Source organism: Sinocyclocheilus anshuiensis, unplaced genomic scaffold (assembly GCF_001515605.1).
Source record: "Sinocyclocheilus anshuiensis isolate Anshui unplaced genomic scaffold, SAMN03320099.WGS_v1.1 scaffold272, whole genome shotgun sequence".
NCBI lineage: Eukaryota > Metazoa > Chordata > Actinopteri > Cypriniformes > Cyprinidae > Sinocyclocheilus > Sinocyclocheilus anshuiensis.
Window position 1 is genome coordinate 1,400,873 of NW_015554117.1, and position 26,585 is coordinate 1,427,457.

The 26,585-nt window shown below is 34.8% G+C and overlaps 2 protein-coding genes across 3 annotated transcripts in view; one reads left to right on the forward strand and one right to left on the reverse strand.

Moving 5' to 3' along the window:
• The window catches only part of LOC107669913 (dehydrogenase/reductase SDR family member 12-like), a 23,292-nt gene extending 11,380 nt beyond the window's left edge, over positions 1-11,912 (forward strand). Inside the window, exons 8-11 of one of the 2 annotated variants that reach the window (XR_001632043.1) lie at positions 944-1,034; positions 1,411-1,548; positions 4,175-4,897; positions 11,899-11,912. Coding sequence is in view for 1 of the 2 variants with exons in the window: in XM_016462349.1 (XP_016317835.1) it covers positions 944-1,034; positions 1,411-1,548; positions 4,175-4,290 (345 nt within the window). In the remaining variant the exon portion in view is untranslated. Of the gene's footprint in view, positions 1-943; positions 1,035-1,410; positions 1,549-4,174; positions 5,052-11,898 lie in introns of those variants that run through there. The other variant, XM_016462349.1, reaches the window with a different exon arrangement.
• On the reverse strand, positions 8,646-25,674 carry LOC107669912 (WD repeat and FYVE domain-containing protein 1-like). The gene is made up of 12 exons (XM_016462348.1): positions 25,487-25,674; positions 23,420-23,487; positions 20,214-20,287; positions 18,106-18,160; positions 16,417-16,567; positions 14,805-14,917; positions 13,552-13,678; positions 11,997-12,102; positions 11,595-11,696; positions 10,819-10,949; positions 10,606-10,714; positions 8,646-9,003 (listed from the first exon to the last, which is right to left on the reverse strand). The coding sequence occupies exons 1-12, from the start codon at positions 25,621-25,623 to the stop codon at positions 8,944-8,946; spliced, it is 1,233 nt and encodes a 410-aa protein (XP_016317834.1). The 5' UTR covers positions 25,624-25,674; the 3' UTR covers positions 8,646-8,943.
• Positions 25,675-26,585: the final 911 nt, after the last annotated feature.

The window sequence follows — 26,585 nt, forward strand, 5'->3', positions numbered from 1 at the left end:
ACAAAATCTATGATTGTAAAAAAAACATGCACAGACAAATCTAAATGAAAATTTGCGGCTCGTGACGACACATTGATGTCCTAAGACACGAAACGATCGGTTTGTGCCAGAAACCGAACAATATTTATATAATTTTTTCCTCTAATACACCACTATGTGCAACTGTCTTTGGGCGCGCGCACGGCATCTGGTGCGTGAGGTGTGTATGCGCTCTGGCGTAGTTTACACAAGCGCCAGAAATGATCTCTCGCGCGTATAGTATACATCACTCATTGTTTACACAGTGCACAGTCATTGTAGGTACCATTTATGTTATAGAGGTCATTGTTTGATTACTTGAGTACTGCAGTTTAGTGCATTTTAACTACATTTTGAAAATCGAGTCCCAGTTTAGGGATTGATTGGTAAGATTTTTGTTATGAATGAAGTCTCTTCTGCTCACCAAGGCTGCATTTATTTGATTAAAAATATAGTCAAAAATAGCAATATTGTGAAATATTATTATAATTTAAAATAACCGTTTTCTATGTGAATATAAATTTAAAATGTAATTTATTCCTGTGATGAAAGCTGAATTTTCAGCAGCCATTTCTCCTGATTTGCTGCTCAATGTGTGCTGCTTCATATTTTTGTGGAAACCGTGATACATTTTTTGTAAGAATTCTTTAATGAAAAGAACAGCGTTTTATTTGAAATAGAAATAACATCATAAAAGTCTTAACTGTCACTTTTGATCAATTTAATGCATACTTGCTGAATAAGTATTAATTTCTGTCCCCCCAAAAAAATCTTACTGACCCCAATCTTTTGAATGTTAGTAAAAAATTACTTAAAAAAAAAAATATGCATGACTTTTCTGTCTCACGGACTTTAGTAGCTTTTTGTTACTTATTCTTGTGATGTCAGAAGTGACTTCTATGTACTTTTTTTCTGTGTGTTTCAGAGGCAGCAGGTGGTGATGACGGAGCAGTTTGCTAAAGTTCACCCCAACATCCACTTCTCTGTGATGCACCCCGGATGGGTCGACACGCCAAGTAATTGCACACACACAATCATCCTAAATTTAAACCGTGCATGAATGATTATAGATGCATTTTCAAAATGCTACATGGAATATTTTTCCTTTTAAAAATTGGGTGAACTGCAAAAATGTGATTAAAATTGAAAGAAATAGTTACATCACCTAAAACATGCCGTTTCCGCCAGACAGATACATTTTTACCTTCAAGCTTGCTGTTGTTAATTTGTCAAATTGCATGTTCAGTGTTATATACCTTGAATGCATTGGTCGCTTTGGATATAAGTGTCTGCCAAATGCATAAATGCAGATATTTATTTATCATTTATTCAGACTGATTTGATGATGTCTGATCTTGATGGATTCATTCATTCTCGCCTCTCGTTCTTTAGCCATTGCAAACGCGATGCCTGATTTCCACAGCTCTATGAAGGAGCGTTTGCGGACACCGGAGCAAGGGGCCGATACAGTCGTGTGGCTCGCTGTGTCCGAGGCGGCTGGCAAGAATCCCAGTGGGCATTTTTTTCAGGGTGAGCAAACACACACCCACACATAGGCAGCAAATGAAATCTCATGAGTGACAGAATGCAACTCCATGTGCCACATAAACAGCACTACTAATGTTGAAGCACACGGGAGCCACAGCTGATTGCAAGAGAGCTGCATTAACATGTTTCTAAAGTAATGCTCTAATATGCATAAAAGTGCATGCATTTTTAAAATTAGATTAAGCAAATTTTGAATCGATGTTTTTAGGTATTGTTCACTTTTTTGTGAAATATTAAGGCAGCATTGCATCTTTTGCAAAGATAGCAATCTCAGAATGCATTGTGACAAGTTTCTTGGCAATATTCTGACATAAATGTACTGCTATTTCTTTTAGTACTGAAAAATCTGAATAAAAACAGCTGTGTAATTAGAAATTACACAATATTTGTACATGTTATGCATCTTAGACTATGCTATGAACGTTTATTTCCAGAATTTCACGTTTGTATCTCACAATTACAAAATATAAACAATTTTCTCGAAGTTCTGAGTTTACATCTTGCAATTTGAATCTCTTTTTTTCTCAGTAGATGGAGTTTACATCTCACAATGTTTTTGCCCGAATTTTTAAAGTCAGAATTGGGAGATGTGAACTCGGAATTCACAACTGCAAGATGTCTACTTGATGTCATGTAAACAAACTCCGAATTATGAGTGAAAAAAGTCAGAATTGTGAGATGTAAACTCAAAATGATGAGGAAAAAAGTCATAGTATTGAGATGTAAACTCGCAATTACGACTTTATAACTTGCAATTGTGAGATATAAACTCGCAATTGGGATAAAAAGTCGCAATTCACTTTTTAATATTTTTATTCCATGGCGGAAACAAGTTTCATAGTTTCTGCATGAGCATAGCAACATGCAAAAGTCAAATTGGAATCAATTATGTGTTGATTTTCCTGTGGTGCACAAAATTGCTGCCTGTGTAGAGCGTTCCAAACCAGTCCCTTATGAGGCACCATGTCAGTTAGGATGCTCCCTTAGAAGGCAGCTGCCTATGTAGGCAGTGGGCAATGAGGGAGCGCACTAGGTTTTGGAATCAAGCTGCTGTCTTTCTCTCCATCTCCTCCAATAAGGCATCCATCTGTTTCCATATGAAACAAGTGAGCCTTTCAGGAGACAAAGAATGTATGAAAGACACTGATGAAAGCAAGAAAAGTATGAGCAGTAGAGAGAAGACGAGGAGAATACAATCAGTGTACAAAGAAAGACTGGACAATGAAAATGAAAGAGAGAATCAGAGCATAGCAAAAGGAGGATGAAAGAAGGAAAGAGCGAGAAAGATCAAGAAAGGGAAAAGAGAGTTGGCGGAGCTCCAGTGCAGCTGTAGTGGGCGGAGCTTCTGTGCCAGACACGGCTGGAGTGAACTCACAGTGACCTTATGACCTTTTGGGACTGGGAAAACCAAACAGCCACTACTCAGACTTCAAGGCAAGACTACTGGTGAATAGAGTAAAAATGAACTAATAATAATAATAGATATCTTCAGAGTTTTCTCAAGTTGATTAATCACAGTACATCAGGAAAATTGTTTTGTATTACAAGTTTTATGAAATGTAAACATGCTAATGAGGCATTAGATAATAAAAATGCACTAATTTGCATAAATGTCCAGAACATAAATCTGAACATTGGATAAAGCCAGGTTCAAAATTCCTGTTTAATTTTAATGACATATTAGAGGTAAAGGTTTTTACAGATGGGATTTTCGAGATCTATAATCACTACATAAACCAGAAAATACTGTCAACAGACAAAAAAAAAAAAATTTAGGGATAAAATGTTCACAAATCAGGTGAATTATATATGAACAACCCCCTTTGTAAAAACCTTCAGAAAATAGATAAAACTGTAAATTATTTTGTGTATGTAAATAATACTAAAGTGGAGAAAAAAAATTATTTTGAGAAAATGGCCTTTAAAGATACGCATTGTCGGTGAAATCTGCAGACGCAAATAAAGTGTAATAAAATAAATGTGTATTTTTGATGTTTTATTTCCACTAGTCTAATCTCAAAATTAACCAGTGCCTGGAAAAAAAAGAAAAAGGTTTTGCCTGTAGTGTGTTGCCTTAAGCTCTCTTTGTTCTCACAAAGTACAATTTAATAACTGTAATATATATATATATTTTTTTTAATATATTTTAGCCACATATTTAAATCTCAGAAATATTCAGATTACGTAACCATTAGAAGTTGCTTGTGACTGCAAACACTCACTGTTGTGGCCTTGATTCTCGTTTCCATGGTAACAGTGACTTCTCTGATTGGTGCATTTTGCTTCAGGATGATGGGTAATGCAGTTCTTCTGAATTTGGGAGAAATCAGACATATGGCTTCTACAGAGGCATACAGTGGGTACGGAAAGTATTCAGACCCCCTTCAATTTTTCACTCTTTGTTATATTGCAGCCATTTGCTAAAATCATTTAAGTTAATGGGGGTCTGAATACTTTCCGTACCCACTGTATATAATCAATTAACCTGCTCTCTGTATACATACAGTATATATCGATTCTTCAGGCAATAGGAATAATTTCTCCAGGTGAATTTGTGCAGATGTCATGTGTTAAACATCCTTTTGTCTTTATGTTTTACATGCATTAGATCGGCAGATGGTGTCGGCTCATCTTCCCTTGGCCTGGACGCACAGTTCACAGCTGGAAGATCAGAAATTCATGAGCGTCATGGAGGATCTGGCCAAAAGCTTCCAGCCTCATTAAAGAAACTTGCATGAAAACACAAATGTATCATAAATAGATGTCAAACACTAATACACAACATATTAGTATACATTAGTCTCACCCGTAAAAGCCGTGTGAATGTACTTACAGTATCTCACAACAAACTTTTAGCTGTAGATTAAATGTCCTCCAGAACTCAGAAAGTTTGAACGACTGTTATGCTCAATAAATGCTTGAATATGTTTAAGTCTTTTACCACCACGACTACTTCCTGTCTCTTCCTGTTCTACTTCCATGTACATTTCAGATCTCTCCTCTCATTGGTCACATCAAACGCAGGAATTGTTCTTTTCCGACAGCTCGTTCTGACACCATGTGATCAATCTCAGCCAATCACAGTGAGTTCTCATTCTCACTGTGTCGGTGACTCCAACGAATCAGGTCAATCAGGTGGGAACCCGTTCTGACCGGAGTCACCCCAGCTGTCAATCACTCACTCACAGCCAATCACCTGATGCAGCACAGGAAACTGCCTGAAAAGGACATTGCCTGCTTTTGGAGGCCTGTGATTGGATGTTGCTTTGGTTTGATAGTGTCACCTGACGTTCCAGAGAATGAGGAAGTGATGTGTAGTGTTTGTTTGTTTGTTTTTTTAAATCAGTATTTGCTCTGACAATAACACTTGATTACATTTCTACATCTATAGACTGGGCTATTAATTATTAATTATGACTGTACTTTGACAGTTTTGTCAAACATTAATAAATGTCTTTGAAGGTGTGTTGGTGTATGTCAGGGTTATTATATATTTTTTAAATGCGTTACTTGAAATATAATAAACATTAACTGAAATAAAATATAAAAATATTTTTTCCATGTTTCCAAGAAAGCGTTTCTTATTTTCACTTAGTTTAACTAAATGTACTTAAACAACTAAAAGTGAAAATGAAATAAAAATAAAACTATAGACATATTTAAATTTTAAAAAATGGCAAAAACACAAGTTAATTACTAATAAAGAAAAAAAAAAACATTAATAAAAATGTAATAGTAGCTCAATGATCCTAAAATAACACTGGTGTATATGGCAAATATATATATATATATATATATTAAGATTTGCATTGTTATATTTTTATGGCAATTACTAAAAGTTTAATTCTTGCTGTAAAATTATATTGCATTCCCCCAAGAAACTTTGCATTCACTCGCAAAAGCATTAAAATATGGTTTTTCCACCCATCTCAAAATATTTATCAGTTTTTTTTTTTTGAGTGAACACAAAAGCACTGCAATGTAATTTTTTTCCTCCCATCTTACAATTTTCCATCACCATTTCCCTTAGAGTTCACATAAGCATAAAAAAAATAAACAAGAAACAACTTTAACATGCGATTTAAATGACCAGAAGATCCATATCTCTTGCATGAGATACAGCATAGATCTTTATTGTAATATTTCATTCATCTCTGGGCTGAAACTACCAGTCAGCATTAAGACTTACGTCAGTTTTCATATTAGTGGCAGAAGATTCTTGTATGAAAAATACAGATGTTTCAGCTCAACTTGGTATATAGAGAGAGAATAATACTTCATTACGGAACTACTGAAGTAAAGTAAGTTTTAGAAAAAGCACATAGAAAAACAGATCTCAAAGTCATTTAGAGTTATTTACAGTTTTAGGGTTTGATCATTAGAAGCGTGTTGAACTTTACATTGTCTTCAACGTCTGAAGATCAAGAAAACAGTGCGTGTGATTTTACATGGTGGTTAAACTGAACCGCGATCTCGGCAAAACGTGTGACTCTCTGAAGTGTCAATAGATGTTAAGGACACATAAGAGCAATAACTCGAATCAAAAATGACTTTAAATCTTTCCGGGGATGAATCTCACGACATATTCTTGACAGATTTTTGCTGTGATTCACCCTTGACTCACAGCAAGTTTTTATGGTAAATGAAGGAAAAATAATTGACAAAAAGAAAATAGAACTCCCTCAGTTCCCTGATGAGAAATTATAATCGTCGTCAGTATCTTTCATAAATGACACAAAAATGATGTCACACACAACAACAATGTCATAGGCCTACAAACAGCTCTTACATTTCACACCCTGTTTGATTTTTACATTAAATGAGAAAAATCAGCTACAGCTACTGAAAAAAAAAACAGCATATGCTGGTTAGGTATGTTTTGAAGCATGCCTGCTGGTTTAAGCTGGTTTAAGCTGGTCATGTGCTGGTCCTAAGCAGCTAGCTCCTGCTCAGGACCAGCTTAAACCAGCTCATGACCAGCTAAGGACCAACTTAAACCAGCTCAAACCAGCTTAAACCAGCAGCCATGCTTCAAAATATACCTAACCAGCATATGCTGTTTTTTCAGCAGGGAAAATCTTATGAATGGGAATGAAATTATTTGAAATTGTAATTATATGAAATTCGTGCATTACACAGGCACGAATCAGCCATTTAAAAGTGAAAGTAATGCAAATGTAATGCAAACACTCGCACACGCCGTTTGTACCGTCAGATCACGAACACACACAGACTGTGCAATTCAGTGCAAGGAACAGAGAACTCGGCAAGACAATGAACGAGGGAGAACGACTGAGAGAAATGTGACAGCTGAGTGAAAAAGAGAAAATGTGAGGAGAAAGTCAAGATGGAAAAAAAGAACTAAAGTAAAACATAAACAGCGCTGGTCAGTTATAATGTTTGTAAACAGCTTGGAATTCTCTCTTCTCATTGGCCAATGTGACGTTAATTGTGAGTCATGCGTAAACTTAAAACTTCCAGCTTCACCCTTACGCGCCAAATCTGAAGGCGTTTTGAAATATAAGAAATATAACTATTTAAAGAAACAGTGCACCCAAAACGACATTTCTGTCACCACTTACTTACATCGCTCCAAACCTGTTAAATACAGAAATATTAATATTCCAAAGTCATCTTAAGCCATACCATAGCTTTGTCAGGAAAAGACCGAAATGTTAAAGCTCCCGACCTCCAACGCATCTCTCAAATCTCATTTGCATATAATGACCTTAGTCAGGTTAGGCGCCATATTGAAATAGAAAGACCTTTCTTCCGCTGAACAATCGGTCCCTCACTGCTTCATCTTCATTCCTGTCAAAAATTAAAATTAAATATGGCACTACCCTGACTAAGGTCTATTCGTCAGGTTTGACATTAGTAAAAAATACCACTGGTTGTCACATAACCAACTGCAAACTGGCAAGTTAGATAATGCGAACATGCTAATGAGAAGAAACAAGTTAATTTTGTTGAATATAGCACAATTAATATCAAGCATAGGTCTTAAAAACTACTTTTATTGTTCGTTTTTGCCATTTTTGGTTTTAGAAGCTATTATACAGATTCAGAAGAGTTGTAATATAGTGCACAAGCCGTATGGACTAATTTTATGATGCTTTGTTGGAACCCCAGTCCTGATTGACTTCCAGTGTATAGAAAGAGCAGCATCAACATTCTGCTAAACATCTCATTTTCTGTTCCACAGCAGAAAGTAATTGATTTCAGTTTTGGAAAGACATCAGTAAATGTTGTAAATGCTGACAATTTGGGGGATAAGCATCACTTTAAAATGAAAGTTGTTTCAGCCATGGGATAAAAAAAAAAAGGTAACTGCAAATTTTTAATCTCTCAATTCTGACTTTTTTCGCTCACAGTTCTGAGTTTTCCTTGCAATTCTGAGGAAAAAGTCGGAATTGTGAGATAAAAAGTCGCAATTACCATTTTTATTCCACAGCGAAAAAAACAAACATGCGAGATGTAAACTCAGAATTAGGAGAAAAAAAGTCAGAATTAATGCAAACTCAGAATTCTGGGGGAAAAAGTCAGAATTGCAATATGTAAATTTGCAATTATGAGTTTATAACTTGCAATTGCGAGTAAAAAAGGCAGAATTTTGAGATAAAAAAAATTGCAATTACATTTTTTTTTTTTTTTTTTTTTTTTTTACTCGCAAGGCAGAATATTTTAACTTGTCCCAAAATCAAAGAGAACGATGATTAGTGCTATAAATAGTGTTTTACAGCTGAACACTACTGTACTAACTTAACGCGTTTAATCCTAAAATGCTCCATGGATTTTATGCTACACTTAATGTTCCTCATCTACCTGCCTGACATTTTAGAGGGAAAACGACAAGTTTGTACGGGAATGTTCCATTGTTACTATGGAACACTAATTTCCATGGTAACACGAGTGCTGGTTACTATGACCAGTAGTAGCATTCAAATTCAAAAAGGGTAAAAAGGATAAACAAGAAAGATGGCTGAAGAAGAAACAGGATGTTGGATGAAGGAATACTTCCTGTGTTAGAGTGGTACTTCTGGATAGAGGGAATACAACAAGTACAAAATGCCAGAAACCTTCAGCCTGTGACAAAGCTATGCGCGCACACACAGAAAGGGCGCAAATATTGTGCTTTCAGAAGTACCTTGAGTTCATGCTCGCTCAAATCCAGGTCATCATACCTCATAAGAGACATGAAGGCCAGATTCATAAAATCAAGGAGCATTCCAATGACACACATATTCACATACACCGTGTTGAAGTGTCCGTTTTGCACAGACTCCACAGCTGAAGGACGAGAGAGTTAGACAGGTAGGTGAGCGTTTCCATGACATCTGATTTCGGAGTGTGGGCGGTGCCTTCAGAAACAGCCAATCAGCGAGGAGAGAATCCCGCCGCTACACTGCTGCCCACCACCTGCGCTATGTCCCAGATCTACACACAGACCAATCAGATCATTAGAAGGGAGAAGACTTCATTCATCAAACACAATCAGAACAAATGTGAAATCCTCACACCATTCATCATGAAATTATTAGCAAATTTATTCTGCATACGTTTCATGCATAAAAGTAATATGAAAAGCTTACTGCACAGTATAGTCTATAACACACTAGTAGTATTATTCGAGTATTATTTATAAACTATTATAGTATTTAATATTTTGAATTACTTTTTTATTTATTCAGTTTTTTTATTTCAATTTGAGTAATTTTATGTGCTTTTGCCATTTTTATTATTTATTTATTATTATTTTAAATACTACTAAACAGCATTAATTCCTTTTATTTCAGTTCTAGTACTTCAGCTTAAATTTAGTTATTTCAGTTAGTTGCCATGGCAAAATTTCTCATTTTCATTTCAGTTTTTTGTCTAATATTAATATTTTATTTCACTATAATGCCTTACTAGCAGTGTTATTTTATTTCAGTTTTAATCATTTTAATACTTCAGCTTAAACTTAGTTATTTCATTTCTAATTTTTTTTGTCTAATATTAATATTTCACTATAATGCCTTACTAGCAGTGTAATTTTAGTATTTATATTCTATTATAATATTTTATAATATTTTGAATTGACTTTTTACATTTTTCATTTTAGTTTGAGTAATTCTGTTATGTGCTTTTGTCATTTTTATTACTTACTTATTTTTCTTAAATACTTCTATATGACAAATTAATTTTTATTTCAGTTTTAGTACTTCAGCTTAAACTTATTTCAGTTAGTTGCCATGGCAACATGTCTAATTTTCATTTAGGTTTTTTGTTTAATATTAATATTTTATTTCACTATGATGCCTTACTAGCAGTGTTATTTAAGTATTATTTATATATTATAGTATTTATTAATATTTTGAATTAATTATTTTTATTTTCAGTTTTCATTTAAAGTTTAGTCTAACTTATATTAATTTTGTTGTGCTTTTGTCATTTTTATTATTTTAGTTTTTCGATACTTTTATACAGCTTAAATTAATCAATATTTCAGTTTTACTTTTAGTATTTACTTTTAGTCATTTTAGTACTTCAGTTTAAACTTATTTTTTCAGATAGTTGCCATGGCAAATTTTTTTATTTTAATTTGAGTAGAATTTTTTAAATTTCAATTCCCCAAAACAGTTTTACTCAAAACAATAATGTTTTCTTTAATATAGTCACCTTTGAAATAAAAAGCTTCTTTTATTTATTTATTTATTTTGTATGTAATTTTGTCACAAATTATTTAAACTGGGTGTTCAATCAAATAATCAAGTCAGGGAGGACATGTTAAAAATCAAAGCTGATATTATTTCTGTTTCATTGGACACAGTGAAAAATGAAAGGTTAAGCGCACTGAATTGTGGGAAATGATGTTCCAAGCAGTGTGATCTGGTGATAAATGTAATAGGTAATCTAGATAATCTATGCATATAACAATAAACATACTGTGTTGATACAGACACTGCATTCTGCAGAAATAACACTAATTGTATGATGCTATGCTATTTATAGTCACTAAAATACAAGAACAAAAGAGATGAAGCATGAGTGTGTGACCTTAACAACTCGATCACTCCCACACGTGACCATCAGTCCTCGGCTCGGGTCCATGTCCATGTGAGCGATGTTGTGTTTCCCTTCATGAAACGTAGCCAGAGGAGTCCGACTGCAGCACGCAAATGCAAATACAAAAGAATAAGTAAATTCATCTGATGTGTTAACACAGAATCAAACAGACAAACAAGAGAAACATTTTTTTTAAAAACTCACTCTTCCTCTTTGATTGTGTCGTAGCAGTCGTCACACATGCGCACCTGGAACTCAAAGCCCATGATGGGGTACGTGGAGCGTTTAGAACTACACTTCCCACAGATCGCCTTACCACACTTCCTGCAGTGATGCTGGGGACAGGAAATGACACGGCCATTGCGTCATGAAGCACTGAGATGCTTCGTTAAAAGAATATTTCACCCAAAATTTTACTGATCCTCAGGTCATCCAAGATGTAAATGCATTTGTTTCTTTATCAGACCAGATTTGGAGAAATGTAGCATTCCATCACTTGCTCACCACTGGATCCTCTGCAGTGAATGCGTTATTATGGATTCGTAATTTGGCCAGAAGCGTTTAAAGTTAAAACACCTTAGTAATGGATTTGTTTATTTCAAACATGCAGCTTTTGTCTTCTCCAGATGTTAACTGATGGACTGGAGTGGTGTGGATTATTGTGATGTTTTTATCAGCTGTTTGGACTCTCATTCTGACGGCACCCATTCACTGCAGAGGATCCGATGGTGAGCAAATGATGCAATGCTACATTTCTCCAAATCTGATGAAGAAACAAACTCACCTACATCTTGGATGGCCTGAGGGTGAGTAAATGTTCAGCAAATTTTCATTTTTGGGTGAACAATTGCTTTAAGGCAACTTAAAAGTGCAGATGCATAGGACCAAAAGAGCATCAAAATGTTTATGAACATTTATGTCAGAGGGGGAGAAACAGACTTGGATCTTTATATTTTTAACTGTACTGTTGCGCTCAGTACCTGTCTGAGCCCCAGGGTCTTAGAGTCCCACATCTGCTTTATATTCCAAAAAAACGGCTGTCCGCATTTCTGACAGGAATCGCTGTCCAGCCACTGAGGAGCCTGAAAGAAAGAATTACAGAAAGAGAGATCACATACGACTCCATGACATTTTGAGTACGAGTCGCTTTCTGGTTACCATAGAGATGGATGTGACTGATGACTGATGCAGAGGTTGCCATGGCGACGCCAAGAAACTTCGTCAATGCTTCATGATTAAACAATTTGGCCATGGACTCATTCAATCATACGTTCTAATATTTAGTGTGTGTGTGTGTGAGAAACAACTTCCTTTTTGACCAGCGAGTGCATCTGAGCTTGTATTATATCAGTATTTCTAAAGCATTTATAAGTATTAAGTACCTCTTCTCGTGTTGTCTCCATGTTCCACACTGTTATTCCTCCATCAGCAGAGCAGGACACCAGCTGATGGGTCAGCGGCAGATACCACAGCGCCTGGACCTTCTCACTGAGTCAGACAGAAAGAGAGAGATTGACTGACTGTCCCAGACAACTGACTTCCTGTATACTGTTGTAAGAATCTTGTTTTTTAATGTTTTTGAAAGAAGTCTCTTTTGCTCACCAAGATGGCATTAAAATACAGAAAAACTGTATTATTCTGAAATATTATTACAATTCAAAATAGCTGTTTTCTATTTTAATATATTATGAAATGTAATTTATTTCTGTGATCAAAGCTGAATTTTCAGCATCATTACTCCAGTCTTCAGTGTCACATGATCCTTCAGAAATCATTCTAATATGTGACCCTGGACCACAAAACCAGTCATAAGGGTCAATTTTTTTGAAATTGAGATTTATACATAAATAAGCTTTCCATTGATGCATGGTTTATTAGGATATAACAATATTTGGTTGAGATACAACTATTTGAAAATCTGGAATCTGAGGGTGCAAAAAAAATCAAAATATTGAGAAAATCGCCTTTAAAGTTGTCCAAATGAAGTTCTTAGCAATGCATATTACTAATCAAAAATTAAGTTTTGATATATTTACATTAGGAAATTTACAAAATATCTTCATGGAACATGATCTTTACTTAATATCCTAATGATTTTTGGCATAAAAGAAAAATCAATAATTTTGACCCATACAATGTTTTTTTGGCTATTGCTACAAATATACCCCAGCGACTTAAGACTGCTTTTGTGCTCCAGGGTCACATATGCTGATTTGCTGCTCAAGAAACATTTCTGATTATTATCAGTGTTGAAAACAGTTGTGCTGCCCAATATTTTTGTGAAAAATGTGATCCATTTTATTTTTTAGAATTCTTTGATGAATAGAGAGTTCAAAAGAACAGCATTGATTTGAAATGGAAATCTTTTGTAAATAAGCATCTTTACTGTCTGTCACTTTCGATCAAATTAATGCATCTTTGCTTAATAAAAGTATTAATTATTAAATGACCCCCACCTTTTACATCACTCTGCAGTCTCTTTAATCTCACATAATAGAATAATTCAAACTCAAATCGATCCTTCACATTCATTTATTTACTTATTTGGTAAGCATCTATGAAATAAGAAGATAAAAGTACAGTCAAACGGTCATTATTGCAAAATAAACCCCATAAAGGTCTCAACCTGAAGTGATTTATTTTGCGATAAGGAGCAGTTGAGCGTGTGTTATCTCTTACATCCCTACCTTTGATTGAGTGGGCTGAAACATGTCAGAACCGGTGTATTATAGAAGTATTTTACACATGCTCAATGACCATTAATGAAACAGAACGTCATGAAAATCATTCACTTTCAGAATTTTCTTTATAAGAAATGGAACTGAAAATGGAAAAATAGTTCTCAATCTTGGTTTCTATGCCATTTACAGCCTGGTAGCACATGTGGCAGTGATTCATCGGGTTATTACTGGCAAGCATGTGTGTGTGTGTTCTCACTGGTGTCCCTGCAGTAGTAATGTGCGTCCCTGTCTGCCACCAATGTCCCACATGATCACACTGTTATCAGACGCGCCGGAAAACAGCCACCTCTGAACCGGATCCCAATATAACGCACCAACACTACCTACAGACAGAGAGAGAGACAGACAGACAGAGAGAAGGGTGTTAAAGGGGTGTTTTTTTTTCTAGGATTGATTGTGTTTATGGGGTGCAGTCTAACATGTGTTAATGTTTCGTTTTTTAAACAACGCATTATTTTTCACATAATTTACCTTTATTCCACACCAACAACGGCGTCGTTAACATCGCTTATCAGTTTGAGCCCGATTGACTTTTCCACTGCATGGTATGGCTCAGTACAGTTAACTTTTGGGGGGTTTTCCACTGGGTACAGTACCTGGTACTTTTTTTAGTACCACCTCGGTTGGCCCCCTTTGCTGCCTTTTCCCGAAGGCGGGGTTTATCTGGGTTTGTGATGTCACGAACCCGGGAAGTAACGTGTTGTAGTCCCTACCAGCTGTTTTTGTAGGCATTAAACTGCCAGAATTTTAAAAGATGATATCTCCGTTTGCATTGAACTTTCAGCTTCGTAACTTTGCAGATATTGTTTATGCTCAAACAGCAACATTACACACTGACTAACGTTAAAAAAGTGAAATCACAATGAACCACCACTTTAAAGGAAAAGCTCAGGTGTGAAATCAGTTTCTTTTCTTTCATAAAACTGTGAAGACAATCACACAAGGCACTCAGATACACATGTATGTGTTGAGTAAAAGCAAGCTCTAGTTTAGAGACAAAACTGTGCTCAAAAGCAAGCTAAAATTTTATCAAATCTGACTATAAGGCATTAAGGTATTATAACATTACCATTATGAATTTCTGTAAAGCTGCTTTAAAACAATGTATATTGTGAAAAGAGCCATACAAATAAAATTAACTTGACCTTTAGGGATGTCCTTAAAGTTATAAATTACTCAGAAATAAAGTAAAAAATGTGTTAAAGTATATATATATACACATATATATATATATATATATATATATATATAGCTTTACAGAAATTCATGATTTAACTTTAATACCATAAAACATTATTATAATTATTTATTTATTAATTTTAATATTTTACAAATAATAAAAAAAAAAGATTACGCCAGAATACTAAAACAATTTCAGCTTTTCAATGAGGCTTTTTATATATATATAAATAAGCAGGGTAAACGTGTGTGTATTTTTAGCTGTCTTACCTTCATGTCCCTTTAGTGTAGTAATGACAGAACACGTCTGTTCGTCCAGTTTCAGCAGAGTGATCTGCCCTGAATGATCTCCCACAAAGGCATGCTGGGTATCGCTATCATATCTACATGTGTGGTCAAGAAATAATAACCTTAAGACAGTTATAACACTAAATTATTTGCCAGTCCATTTAAATGCATAATGACTCTGTTCAATCAAATTTAGCAGGATTATTGGTATCAAATCTTTGAGAGACATTCAGGAACTAGATATTCATGAGCAGAACTGTATATTCGATTTAATTTGCAGAGTTACACTACCTTTCAAAAGTTTGAAAGAAATAATACTTCCATTCAGCAAAGACATTAAATTGACAAGAAATGACAGTAAAGGCATTTATGATGTTACAAACATAAAATGTTCTTTTGAACTTTCGAGTCATCAAATAATCCTGAAAAAATAAATGCATCCATCCATCCGTTTTCACAAAAATATGAAGCAGCACAATGGTTTTCAACATTGATAATAATCAGTAATGTTTCTTGAGCAGCAAATCAGCGTATTAGAATGATTTCTGAAGATCATGTGACACTGAAGACTGGAGAAATGATGCTGAAAATTCAGCTCTGATCACAGCAATTAATTGCATTTTAAAATATATTCATATAGAAAACAACTATTTTAAATAGTAATAATATTTCACAATATGTCTGCTTTTACTGTATTTTTGATCAAATAAATGCAGCCTTGGTGAACATAGATACATCAACTCTACAAAACACACACTACCAGAGTTAGGGGAAGTTATTTTCCATATTAGAGTATTACACTATTGCACTGCTCCAAACAAAATATAATTACTTTACATTGTTACTTTTTAATCATAGATGAAGAGTTTGATTCCAAAACGCGATAAACGCCTTTTTTTTTTGTATTGAATTTCCGCCAAAATCAGTATTGCGTAGCTTGTCAGTGTAAGTGTTTTTATTAATGCCATTAATGTTTTTGTTAATACAGCGTATAGCACTAGTATGACACGTTGAATTCATTGTGGGAGCGATGATTGATTGAATGTATTTTTAGTCCAGCACCTGTATATAAGATTAGTATTGACCAAGTTCAGAGGCTGTCATATAACTTACTATGTTGTGTATTTTCAACAGTTTCAATATAGAAAATAACTTTTACATTGATTCAATGGATTTATTGCATTTTGAAAAAAAAAAAAAAAAATAAATAGTGGCATGGATTTATTGCATTTTGGGAAAAAATAATACAATTTTATAATAAATCTTTGAAAATCAAAATCTGGATTTGAATTTTGAATGTTATTATAACCTAAAGATGCTACGTGAAAGTTTGAAACAGAAAATAGTGGTTTTCATCTCGCCACTTTCTTGGTAAAGAAAACACATTTTTACTCAAATTAATCAAAATGGATTTATAGCGTTTTGGAACCAAACTCTTCATATATGAAAAATATTGATTGACACGTCACATCCAGCACTGCACACTACCATGATAGAAACCACTGAGATTCACAGAAAGCAATATAATATAATATACATAAAATGTAAAAATGCCTTTAAATACTTCTCAGAGAGAGACTGAAGTGAAGGATACTGTAAACAGGAAGCCCATGAGCCGAAGCTGTGGCGTCCAAGCATAGAGCCGCTCTGAGTGCTCATCCAGCAGATGCTTTTATCATGACCTGTACTGATCACCCACTGACTCTCCAGAGAGAAGATGAGGTCCGACACACGGTTCTGATGAGCTGCACACACACACACACACACACACACACACGGTGAAGATCAGGGTTCAAAAGTATAAATAAGTACATACTGCATACTGTTTTTCTTTTAAATAGTATGTGAAACTTTATGCAATATGCATGACAAACAGTAGTGAGCTACACTGTTGTCACATGACCTAATTTGCCTCAGGGTTACTATCATTAATTAAAACTATTTAAGAACATTTCTGTCCTGGCAACTAACTGAAATAAATGAAAGTTGAAGCACTAAAATCACCAACTGCAAATAAAACTAAAACTGAACTAAAGCTAAAACTTAAATGAAAATAAATGAAAACTAAATAGCAATATTTAAACTGCTAACAATTTACAATCCGGTCCCATTAGTTAACATCACTAAGTGAATTAACTAACATTAACTAACAATGATTATTCATTTTAGTTAAAAATAAAAGTACAACTGTTCATTGCTGGTTCATACTAGATCAGGTCCAATAACTAATATGAAAAGAAACAACTTTTAATTTTAATAATGTATTCATAAATGCTGACATTAATATTATTAATTAAGATTAATATGTTTTTATAAGTATTTTTCACTGTTAGTTCATGTTAACTAATGTAAACGTATTCCAAAGTGTTATTAAAAACAGCAAAAACTAATAAAAATGACAAAAGCACAAAACAAAATTGCCATAAATTGACCTGAAAATATAAAAATAAAAGCAAATTTCTAAATTATTAATAAAAACTATAACAGTATAGAAATAACACTAAAATAAAATGATTTGCATGCATGTTTATAATGAGCATTTTAATTAATTATTTTTTTTCTTTGTTTTTCTTTCTTCTGGTTCATTCGCCACACTGGAAATAGAAGATGCAGTTGAGCACATTGCATTGTGGGATACAGTATTACACGAGCGTGCTCTGTTGTACTGTACATTATGCAGATCATTAAGATTCAGCACACACACACACACTTTTGTGATTTGCTTCATGTCCTCAAGCAGGGAGTTTTCTGCGTTCAGATGTTTGTGGGATGATGTCACTGTGTGTGCTAACAGGGCAACAGAATAACTGTATTATATCAGAAAGAAACAACATACCACATGCTAACTAATTCATACACAAAGTAAACTGCAATATTTTACAGTTATAAGCCATTATTCAGTCTCTCTCTCTCACACACACACACACACGCTTTCCTGGCATTGTCTGGTTTTCTCCAGATCTGCTCTGACTCATCCACTCATAATCAACTTGTGTGTGAGTGTGTGTCCAGTGAGAGCTCACATGGGACTCTGAGCCCCAGGGCATGCTGGGAAAGAACAAATGATGATCGGGTGGGGCCAAAGTAAGTAGAGTAGCAAGTGTGTGTGTGTGTTTCTCTCTCAAGGAAACAAACACACACACCCAGGAGACAGAGTGCACATGTGTCGTACAAACACACTTCAGCGCTCTGCTGTAAGGGAAATCCTACCCATCGTCTAAAGGGGGTTATTACACTAATGGAAATGACTCCTAATTCACTTCCCACAAGCCTCTGGTTTTACCTGGGTATGTCTTGACATGGTTCATTTTGTTGAAGTCTTCTGAGATGAGGAACTCCTGTGTAAGACAGAAACAAAGAACATTAGAGAAAAATGACACAATGGCTTAGTTGATCCACTTACTCACCCTCATGTGGCCACAAACTCAGATGACTTTCATCTTATCATGAAACACAAAATGAGACAGTGTTCAGAGTCCTCTTTTCTATACACTGATCTGGCACTCAAGACCCAAAAAGGACAACAACAAAATATCACCATTTATGCACTATATTTCAAGTCTTCTGCTGAGTACTTTTATGGTGCTTTTTGTCTGCAATGTCTATACAAACTACTGTTCAAAATTTAGGGTTGGTATGATTTTTTTTTTGAAGAAATCAGTACTTTTATTCAGCAAGGATGCATTAAATTAATCAAAAGTGACAGTACAGAACTTTCTATTCATCAAATAATCTTGAAAAAATGAATCATGGTTTCAGAAATGTTTCTTGAGCAGCAAATCAGCATATTAGAATGATTTCTGAAGGATCATGTGACACTGAAAACTGGAGTAATGATGCTGAACATTCAGCTTTGATCACAGCAATAAATAACTAATTCACATAGAAAACACCAATTCTAAATCGTAAAAATATTTCACAATATTCTAGATTTGTCTGTATTTTTATAATAAAAACATGCATGTAAAAAGAGCAGCGTGAACATTCTGCTAAGCATCTCATTTTGTGCTCCACAGAAAAAACGTTGGGAATCACACGATGGCGAGTTTGATATATACACACACGTACTATTTACATATACATATTTATACATATATGCACAGCTGCCCTGACTTACAAGCGTATGAAAAGACAAGAGACATAGGCTACGTTCACACTTGCGAGCCTTAGTGCTCAATTCCGATTTTTTTCTCAGATCCGATTTTTTTGTGTAGCTATTCACATTGTTGTTTTAAATGTGACCAATATCAGTTTTACAGTGTGAACAGATCATGGTTCTGAACTGACCCGCATGCGCAAAAGAACAACACGAACAGGATAGAAGGATTTTCACAACCGAATCTGCCCAATTGCTTCTCAAAACTAGTCCAAAACTAGCTCAACTTCGTTCACAAACGCAGACTCTTTGGCTACGTTCACAATAGTGCTCAATTCCGATTTTTTTCTCAGATCTGATTTTTTTGTATAGCTGTTCACATTGTTGTTATAAATGTGGCCAATATCAGATTTACAGTGTGAACTGATCATGGTTCTGAACTGACCCGCATGCGCAAAAGAACAATACGAACAGGGTTTCCAGGTTTACCCAACAAAATCTGCCCAACTGCTTCTCAAAACTAGTCCAAAACTAGCACAACCATGTTCAGGGGGATAAATATCGCATTAGTGGAGTCGCGTCGACCCATGAAGTTGAAAGACATCCCGCGGCAACAGTGGAAAAGTAGCCTAATTCTGCGGGGAAACTGTGGATTTGGCAACACTTGCGCAGCGCGCTGTCATACGGAAGTAAACACGGAGGATATAAAGTAAGTGATTATGCGTTTATTTATAGTGTGTTCTGCTGCTGAATCCGGCGAAATTATGTGCAGGCAATATGAAAAATAAAGACAAGGATGTGACAAAAGACAGCAGAGTTTTGAAGCATTTATGATACGAGCCCTCATGTTTTGTTTGTATATAGAGTTGTAATACTTATGAGTTCTGACACATTACACTTCCACTGTTTACCTTTCGCAACTGTCTTGATAACTTTGGGTATGTAAAAATCTTTGAAGTGTCTCCCGTCAGTGCGGAATTATGACGAATGTCGATCTAGAGTGACGTAAAAGTCGCATGAAATCCGACATGACTGTTCACACTGTTGCAAAACATCTGACATGGATCGGATTTAGTACCACATATGGAAGTGGCACAAATCGGAATTGAAAAGATCAGATTCCATGCGGTTTGTGCTGTTCACACTGTCATGACAAAAACAGATCCGAGTCACGTGTGAGCAAAAAAATTGGATTTGGGCCACATTTGCCTGCAGTGTGAACGTAGCCATAGAAACAAAACATTAGAGATCTGAAAACACTTTGGCCCTCAGGGGGGTGATACAGTGACACTCACCACAACAGCCCCGTTGTCCTGGCCTATGAAGATCCGCCTGCTCTCATGGTGATATGACATACAGGAACACGGAGCTGGACACAAACAGAAAGACTTGACCTACTTCATCACCGATTTCTGCTGCTTACAGGTGAAGTGCGTCAATCTGTGCTACTAATGGCACCGAAAACAACATCTGTGTCTGACTAGTGTTGTTACTGTTAACAAAAAACTAAAACTAAAATCAATGAACAAAAAATCTATTGAAATAAAGCTAAAATAAAATAAATATTACATGAAAAACTTAACTAATAACTAAATAATTTTTCTTTAATTGAAATAATGCTAAAATAAAATAATAAATTGTAATTAAATAAAGCTAACATAAAAATAACAAATATTAGATGAAAAATAAATTAAAACAAAAAAAAATATTAGATGAAAAAAAAATAAAAAAAATAAATACTGTTATATTAAATAAATAACAGTTTCCGAACAATTTTTCTCCAACACTCCTAATTTTCTCAATTTATTTCTCTCAAACACAGCTCCAGCTGGAATCTGACATGACACGCTGCTCAAACAAAAAGAGCAATGGCATATTAAAAAGGTGCACACTTACTGATGATACTGGGGAATATATGTGAGATATGAAGATGTGATATGGTTGCTATGGTAACAGAGTTACCATAGCGAACACTCCACTGCACGTGAACAATGAGAATGAATTATTTTTAATTTGTTAATTTACTTGCAACTTGACGTTCACTGTGTCATTCACGTCAAACCTAGTCTCGCTATATCTGAGACGTAAAAGTTTGCGATTTTCATTTTTTGGGTGAAATGATACTCACAGGACACAGTGTGGTAGATGCTGGGCCAGTACTGTCCACTGTCCCGCTTCAGCCAAACTCGAATTGTCCTGAAAGAAACAAAAACAACAAGAAATACAACATGGGAATCAATTCAAATATATACATATATTTGTCTGTGTGTATATGTATATGTATATATATATATATATATATATATATATATATAGTTTAAATGTAAAATATTATTTGTAATATATAGAATTTAATATAATATAATAAATAATAATATAATAACATATATTAACAATATAAAAATAATGTTATATAAAAAATACAATAAAAAAAGGAATAATTAATATAATATAAAAAACGAACAAAAACTACCCTCTGAAGTGTTATAGTCATGCACAGAAACACACGTGTCCCCAGAGGTTTTTTTTAATTAAATGTAAAATATGATATAATATTATATATATATAATATTATATAAAAATACAAGTAAAAAATAATAACTAACATAATAACCCTCTGAAGTGTGAAGGTCATGCACAGAAACACACATGTGTTCCAAGAGCAGCTGAAATCTTAATTTCAGTTCCTGCTAAAATCTCAAGCGTATCTCATTTAGCAAAGTTTGTGCATCTGCTCTCATGTGCCAAACATGTAATCAGCACATATGCATTTCCACTGGTTTTGTCTTGCCCAGAGCCGTTAAAAACACCTCTGCTCTTGCCAAAACCAGAATGTTTCAAATGTAAACTACATTCAGATACCAAAAAAAATCCCATCCCCTAGAAGCCAAGCCTGTTCATTTACATGCACTCTAACTATATGAATGATCCTGATACAAATAAGATCTGATCTTTAAACTGCTCTGAAAAGAAACTCTGTTCTTTTAGATCTGCTTCTCAAGCTAACTGAACTCTCGCTAATCTTTAAGCTGCACTTAATGGCTGTCTGGAAACACAGGCTGTCTGAGTTCGATTCTTCTGTTTAGCATTTAAAAAGATGTTTAAATCCCGTCTTCAAAGGATGTCATTCTTTTGAAACATTAAGAAATGCATGGCGACATCGGACGTGACTTCAAGCCTTGCTGAAACAAAGTAAACACTTATCTGTTCATCCTGAGAAGAACTTAACCAACATCCCTGCTGAGAAAAACGGCTTAAACCAGCCTAAGGTGCTTTGCTGGACTTTTAAGCTGGTCTCCCAGCTGACAAATGTCCAAAACTGCTCTAACACCATTAAAAAGACCGTGTAACCTCCTTAAGCTGGTTTAAGTTACATTCCCGAGCAGGTTTCCTCATAAAAAAACCATGTGAGGAACAAAGAACTGCTCCAGATATCATTCAAAAAGACACAATACCTATGTAAACAAGAAAACATGTCCAGTTTACTATGGAAACTACCTTTTATGCCAAAAAATACCATAGCTACCATGTAATACATGAGAATCGGTCATTGAGATCTCCTTCAAATAGTGTAAATCAGACATTTGAAATGTATTTTTGATGATAACCTGGTTAATACCAAGCTACCACAACAATAACTACAATAATCCCTAAAAGTAATAAATAATACATAGATAGCTCTGATAGCACACGTACATCACAGAGACGTCTATTTGACGTCTGTATTTACATCTGTAAGACGTATTTTTTTTAGAGTGTTTGCTCATCTGCAATGCGTCTATAGGACGTTTCCAATCAGATGTCAAATAGACGTTTAGAAGATGTCTTCAAGATGTTTATGATTTAGAACGTACGTAAAACTGACATCTTAAAGACGTCTATCAGATGTTTGTGCACAGCAGATGCTTTCCAGATGAAGATATCTTTAACAGACATCTTGCAGACGTACCTGTGCTACTTGGGTATCATTTTGGCCTGTAAACTTGCACACATACGTCTGTTAAAGATGGCTTCATCTGGAAAGCATCTGCTGTGTACAAACATCTGATAGACGTCTTTAAGATGTCAGTTTTTACTAAAACAAAAATGAATAAAAACAAAAACAAATAAATACTATTACATTGTATAAATAACAGTTTCAGAGCTATTGTTTCCAACACTCCTAATTTTCTCAATTTATTTCTCTCAAACACAGCTCCAGCTGGAATCTGACATGACACGCTGCTCAAACAAAAAGAGCAATGGCATATTAAAAAGGTGCACACTTACTGATGATACTGGGGAATATATGTGAGATATGAAGATGTGATATGGTTGCTATGGTAACAGAGTTACCATAGCGAACACTCCACTGCACGTGAACAATGAGAATGAATTATTTTTAATTTGTTAATTTACTTGCAACTTGACGTTCACTGTGTCATTCACGTCAAACCTAGTCTCGCTATATCTGAGACGTAAAAGTTTGCGATTTTCATTTTTTGGGTGAAATGATACTCACAGGACACAGTGTGGTAGATGCTGGGCCAGTACTGTCCACTGTCCCGCTTCAGCCAAACTCGAATTGTCCTGAAAGAAACAAAAACAACAAGAAATACAACATGGGAATCAATTCAAATATATACATATATTTGTCTGTGTGTATATGTATATGTATATATATATATATATATATATATATATATATAGTTTAAATGTAAAATATTATTTCAAGCTAACTGAACTCTCGCTAATCTTTAAGCTGCACTTAATGGCTGTCTGGAAACACAGGCTGTCTGAGTTCGATTCTTCTGTTTAGCATTTAAAAAGATGTTTAAATCCCGTCTTCAAAGGATGTCATTCTTTTGAAACATTAAGAAATGCATGGCGACATCGGACGTGACTTCAAGCCTTGCTGAAACAAAGTAAACACTTATCTGTTCATCCTGAGAAGAACTTAACCAACATCCCTGCTGAGAAAAACGGCTTAAACCAGCCTAAGGTGCTTTGCTGGACTTTTAAGCTGGTCTCCCAGCTGACAAATGTCCAAAACTGCTCTAACACCATTAAAAAGACCGTGTAACCTCCTTAAGCTGGTTTAAGTTACATTCCCGAGCAGGTTTCCTCATAAAAAAACCATGTGAGGAACAAAGAACTGCTCCAGATATCATTCAAAAAGACACAATACCTATGTAAACAAGAAAACATGTCCAGTTTACTATGGAAACTACCTTTTATGCCAAAAAATACCATAGCTACCATGTAATACATGAGAATCGGTCATTGAGATCTCCTTCAAATAGTGTAAATCAGACATTTGAAATGTATTTTTGATGATAACCTGGTTAATACCAAGCTACCACAACAATAACTACAATAATCCCTAAAAGTAATAAATAATACATAGATAGCTCTGATAGCACACGTACATCACAGAGACGTCTATTTGACGTCTGTATTTACATCTGTAAGACGTATTTTTTTTAGAGTGTTTGCTCATCTGCAATGCGTCTATAGGACGTTTCCAATCAGATGTCAAATAGACGTTTAGAAGATGTCTTCAAGATGTTTATGATTTAGAACGTACGTAAAACTGACATCTTAAAGACGTCTATCAGATGTTTGTGCACAGCAGATGCTTTCCAGATGAAGATATCTTTAACAGACATCTTGCAGACGTACCTGTGCTACTTGGGTATCATTTTGGCCTGTAAACTTGCACACATACGTCTGTTAAAGATGGCTTCATCTGGAAAGCATCTGCTGTGTACAAACATCTGATAGACGTCTTTAAGATGTCAGTTTTACGTACGTTCTAAATCATAAACATCTTAAAGACATCTTCTAAACGTCTATTTGACATCTGATAGGAAACGTCCTATAGACGCATTGCAGATGAGCAAACCCTGATAACACACCTACATCTCGGAGACGTCTATTTGATATCTGCAAGACGTATTTTTTAGAGTGTTTGCTCATCTGCAATACGTCTATAGGACGTTTCCTTTTAGATGTAAAATAGACGTCTATTAGATGTCTTTAAGATGTTTATGATTTAGAATGCATGTAAAACTGACATCTTAAATACGTCTGTCAGATGTTTGTACACAGCAGATGCTTTCCAGATCAAGAGATCTTTAACAGACATCTTGCAGACGTATGCGTGCTATCTGGGAAGCACTCTAAAAAATACCTCTTGCAGATGTCAAATAGACGTCTCCGTGATGTACGTGTGCTTTCTACATGACTAATGGAAATTATGATTAATACGGTAATTCACAATAATTCATGTTTACATCTAAAACCAAAACAACAGTAAAGTTTGTCACATTCAAGTGCTTCACTAAAAAAAAAACAGTAGCATGATGTTTTGGACTTGCACTATGGAAGCACCCTATGTAAACATGGTAATCCTTTAGTAACGTTACTGTGGTATATCGTAATACCATGTATCGTAAAGTAATAATGCACGTTCCTTAAGAAATAAACAGCTGAATTAATCAAGCAAGTGTTGATCTGAGTGTTCAGAGAGCGTTAATGGTCATGGTGATGTTGTCTTGTGTCCACCGGTTGTCCGGCGCGGGTGTACCTGTCCTCGCTGACCGTGATAACTCCATCCTCCTTCGGGATCAGCACGGCCGCATTCACGCCGTCGCTGTGGCCCTCGATCTTGTTCAGCAGGACGGGTCTGGAGCTCTGAGGCCTGGAATGGATCTCCGCCGCCATCGCTGTTCTCCCCTTGATTCCTTGTGCGCGATGATTCCTCCTCTCGAGTCAGCTGAGCGCTCGGGAAGTTCAACCACAACAGCGCGAGCTACCGTAACGCTCCGTGAGACCGCGCACGTGAAAAACACACAAACACTGCGTAACGTCCGCGGTTTACTTCTGCGACCAAACTACGCTGTTTAATTTTAATATCGTGTAGAATAAATTCTACAATATTGTATATGGATATTTTAATATATAATTTGCTTAGAATAATTATTAATAAGTATTCGTATTAATATATCAACGTCTAATATTTTATCAACTTTGTGCATTACATGTTGTTTTTATTATGTGAATATATTTAAGTATAAATATAACATAAATATAGTATAAATGCAATATAATATAAATAAAACAAATATTATAGTAAAAACATCTATGAACCTCTTTTGTATCCTATATATATATATATATAAATTCTTTTAAATATATTTTTGGATTTATAGTAATTGCCTTCTATAATCTTTAGTATTCATAATATGTATCAACGTCTATCACATATTTTATCAACAATTATTTTTTTATTATTCTTAGATAATTCTACATAATTGGACATATAAATAACCTAACATTAGTATAAATGTGTGTGTATACATATATAGTACAAATATATATTTTTATTTGTTATGAATTTATTTGTCATTAACCTTTTTATCACGTTTAACTTTGAATTAGCATTGTGAATGAAATGTGCTATATAAGTAAACTTGCCTTGCAAGTAGTATGTAGTATTAATAGTATATATCAAGTGTTTTTTTAAAGAAACATTTAATATATCATCTTAATGTAATATAATATTAATCAAGCATAAAAAAATAAGACTACCGAAGCAACTACCTTGAATATTTTTTATTAAATAAACAACAAATGTTTTTTTTAGTTAGAAAAAAAACAAGGTGAACCAGTTTAAGTACCTTATT

What these genes read in the sequence shown, in the direction of transcription:
- LOC107669912 (XM_016462348.1), bottom strand. Translation starts at nt 25,623, where the DNA reads ATGGCGGCGGAGATCCATTCCAGGCCTCAGAGCTCCAGACCCGTCCTG. An exon ending in GACACAATCAAAGAGGAAGA is followed by an intron (nt 10,715 to 10,818) that starts GTGAGTTTTTAA and finishes TGCGTGCTGCAG; the next exon opens with TCGGACTCCTCTGGCTACGT. An exon ending in GGAGTGATCGAGTTGTTAAG is followed by an intron (nt 9,004 to 10,605) that starts GTCACACACTCA and finishes GTCTGTGTGTAG; the next exon opens with ATCTGGGACATAGCGCAGGT.